We start from the raw sequence: 3,502 nt of genomic DNA, 5'->3' as shown, positions 1-3,502 counted from the left end.
TCCCAGTTTGTTGTTTTTGTTGTTGTTGTTTTCCGTTTTGCCGCACAAAAGAAATGATGAAAAGCTGCAGTGAACTGGAAACCTTTTAGAAAAGACTGTTATGAGCTCTAGTAACATCTAGCAAACATTTTATTGTGTTGCACTCTGGTATGAACACCATTTCCTGGGCTGGCTGCCAGTTTAAATAAGGGAGAGACAACAAGTGAGCGCGCATTTGCACGTAAAGCTGATCATGTCATATAAGCCTCTCAAAAATCAAGTGTGAAAACCGTGTGTGTTCAGATTCCCATTTAAAGGATGTTTTGTTCTGTTGCAACACATTTTGTTGTACCAAAAGTATTTGCTTTTTTAGTAATATATGTCAATACATCATTTTAAACTCTAAGCAAATTTCAGGTGTTGCTCCAAGTAATGTTAAAAAAAACTAAACTTGCTTTTAGTTTGTGTTTACACATGAAAAGTTGCATTTGAAAGAATTAAAGTCTTTTTATGTCTTACAGTCAGACTTTTCTCTGCTCAGTTCATAAAACACTGTACATAAAAGATGGGCATTAAATGTGGTTACTGAAAAGTGAAACGGCTTAAATATGAACTCTTTTTGAATTGTCGTGCCGAGCAGGGTGTGACGACTTTGAATACAAAGAAAAGAAGAATTGTTTAGAAGTTTATGAGAAAATTACACTAATTCATATTTGATATGTGACCTCAGTAAAAAGCTTCCTAATGAGTTAATGGTTATAGTCACATGTTTTAACTCTTACTGAATATAACATTATATTAATTTTGTCAATTATAGTCCCATTAAGACTCAAACAGATGCAGATAAAGCAGGGAATGTTTTAGTGCATGGCTCCTCCTGTAACAGATAAAACACAATAATTCCAAAGATTAACCCCTCGATGCCTATACCACATTTGATACAAAGAATGTACTGAAAAACCTGAATAAACTCCACAATGCAGCTTTTTTCCCCAAATGCCAGATAAAGCAAATATGATACAAATTAAAAGTCCATCCATTCTCTTTTCCTTGTATCCTTATCAGAGTTGCTGGGATAAGCTGGAGCCTACCTCAGCTGTCATAGGGCGATAGGTGGACTCAAATTAAAGGTCAAATTAAAGGTAATTTATAGAAATTAAAATGTTATTAATTTTTAAAGCAAATTCCTCAGATCATTCATAAAGCTAATTTTCCTCAATGATAATCTGTTTATGAAAAATCACTTTCATTTTACTCTGAAGCTCCTGAACAGGATAAGTGGCTATGCAAATGGGAATGCAGATGATGGATTAGTCACTGAATAGTTGTCTATTTATGACTACTGTAAGTATGAAACCCTTGTATTTCCTGTTCCAGCTAGTGTAGGCCTAGTGTAACTTCTACTTTGCTTTCTGTAGTCAAATTCATGTTTATTAACATTTTAAAGCATTCATTTTTACATTAGTATATTTTTTTATTGGTTTTATAAATTAAAATTAAATAGTCTGTATGACAGATTATTCGCAGAAAAGCTTACATAGTCTGGCTTGTAAAATAAGTTTTTATAAATACAATTTTGTTTTTGTATAAATACAACCATTTCCCCTCTTCTTACAAAGGTCTAATGATAAGAACTCTTTTTCCTCTGTGGTTGACCATAGAAGATGGTGTAATGCAGCCATAAATTCACCAGCCATAACATCTTCCTCAGATAACATGAGAAGGTAGGCAGGGAGGGGGGAAGCACGATGCCAGGAGGGGAAATCTGAGCATCCTGAAATGCTGAGGGGTACGTCTGAAGTCTGAAGTCCTGCAATGTTTTGCAGTGTAGCAAAGACGTGAGTTCCAGCAGCACAAGCATCCAGGCCAGATGGCAGCTGAGCTGCGCCCAGCGAGAAGTCCTGAATCTCAGAGTCTGCTGAGGCCAGCGTGACACCAGCATGGCCTCGAGTCCCAGCAGACCCAACAGCAGCAGAGAGGCCAGCTGATGTGCATCAAGCAGCTGATGACAGAGCACTTTTGCGGCCTCTCTCCACCAAACCAATTTCCCGTCCTTCATAAAACTCACCTCCGCCTTCCAGCCCGCCTCCTCCATCCACTTGCCCAGGGTCGCTCCCAGCCGAATCGCCCAGTGCAGCAGCACCAGGCTATCTGAGTGAGCCAGTTGGCTCAGGAGGACAGTGGAGGGCTTGGTGGAGATGTGAGGGGAGCGCAGGAGCAACAGAGCACGCAGGCTGAATACACAGCCCAGGAGCAGGGGGAGGCCCACCCCATGGGGGAACAGCAGCACCGTCACCAGCTTCAGCAGTAAAAACCTGCGTAGCCATCCTTTGGAGGCCGGGTGCACCCCTTTTGTGACTAAACCAGGAAGGCAGAGGCAGCTTATCTCCCAGATCGACTTTAAAAGTTGATGCGACCTGCAGAGAGTGCAGCACGGGGCGGTTAGCTCAGAATGACATAAAACAGTTTAGACACTAAATAATTCTCTAAATTGTCGCTAAATTGTCGCTGCCTCGGACTCACTGCTGACTTATCTCGTCTACATAGATTTCTTAATGCTGTTCTCTATTTTTATGAGTAGGCAGTACTACTCATGAAGGCAGAAGCCCAGGCAAGCAAACAAACCACTGATAAATTCCTCAGCTTTACAGGAATCTTAAGATGACTCATGTTAACTTCATTTAGCCTATAAGTCAATTTACACTGAAAAATACAGCAGTAAGTTATGCTTTTAATTGGAAAATAAATATAACGTACAAACCTTTAAAATTTCCAAAGCAAAGTAGCTATATACCAGTTTATGTGTATAAAAACTCTCATGATTCACAGTATGTATGTATTCAAACCTTAACTAAAACTATCTGGAAAACAATACGTTTGAAACTGCTCTTATTAATTATAAAAGTTAGCTTCATTTAGATCAGGGGTGGGCAACTCCGGGCCTCGAGTGCCGGTGTCCTGCAGGTTTTAGATGTGTCCTTGATCCATCACAGCTGATTCAAATGGCTAAATTACCTCCCCAACATGTCTTGAAGCTCTCCAGAGGCCTGGGAACAAATTAATCATTTGATTCAGGTGTGTTGGCCCAGGGTGAGATCTAAAACCTGCAGGAAACCAGCACTCGAGTCCTGGAGTTGCCTACCCCTGATTTAGATAATTTCCTCAGCTTTGTTAACCTTCGTCTATCACTTCTAATATCTAAGGAACTCACCTGTGTATAGACAGGAAGTCGCGACTGAAGGTCATTGCCCTGTTTCACCTCTTGTGCGTTGATCCCTTCTTTTTAAAAAAATCACATTTTAGCCCCTCATCCCAGCCTGACTGCCGGCTTGGGCAAATGGAAAACAGTGAGTGTGAGGAGCCCCAGCTCTCTTCTTCTTATTAGTGTCGGTTGCTTCAGCTCAGTTGGCTCATTCTCACTCTGTGGTGTCATGTCTGTGAGCAAAGCTGGATCTGACTCACGAGGGCAGAGGATCTGTGCCCAAGAGTTATCTTTTAACAGCGGACATCAGCCTAACCTGTA

The 3,502-nt window shown here is 40.9% G+C and overlaps 1 protein-coding gene across 1 annotated transcript; it reads right to left on the bottom strand.

The window, feature by feature from the left end:
• Positions 1-1,600: 1,600 nt before the first annotated feature.
• On the bottom strand, positions 1,601-3,225 carry LOC118454514 (uncharacterized). Its single transcript, XM_035909643.2, has 2 exons — positions 3,191-3,225; positions 1,601-2,396 (listed from the first exon to the last, which is right to left on the bottom strand). Exons 1-2 carry the CDS (start codon positions 3,223-3,225, stop codon positions 1,601-1,603), a joined length of 831 nt encoding a protein of 276 aa, XP_035765536.2.
• Between the last annotated feature and the right edge of the window lie 277 nt (positions 3,226-3,502).

The sequence above is a fragment of the Neolamprologus brichardi genome, chromosome 2, assembly GCF_056152115.1.
Source record: "Neolamprologus brichardi isolate AB-2024 chromosome 2, ASM5615211v1, whole genome shotgun sequence".
In the NCBI taxonomy this organism is placed as follows: Eukaryota; Metazoa; Chordata; class Actinopteri; order Cichliformes; family Cichlidae; genus Neolamprologus; species Neolamprologus brichardi.
Note: the sequence above shows the minus strand (reverse complement) of the source record. Positions and strands in the feature narration are given on the sequence as shown.

What these genes read in the sequence shown, in the direction of transcription:
- LOC118454514 (XM_035909643.2), bottom strand. Translation starts at nt 3,225, where the DNA reads ATGACCTTCAGTCGCGACTTCCTGTCTATACACAG. An exon ending in GACTTCCTGTCTATACACAG is followed by an intron (nt 2,397 to 3,190) that starts GTGAGTTCCTTA and finishes CACTCTCTGCAG; the next exon opens with GTCGCATCAACTTTTAAAGT.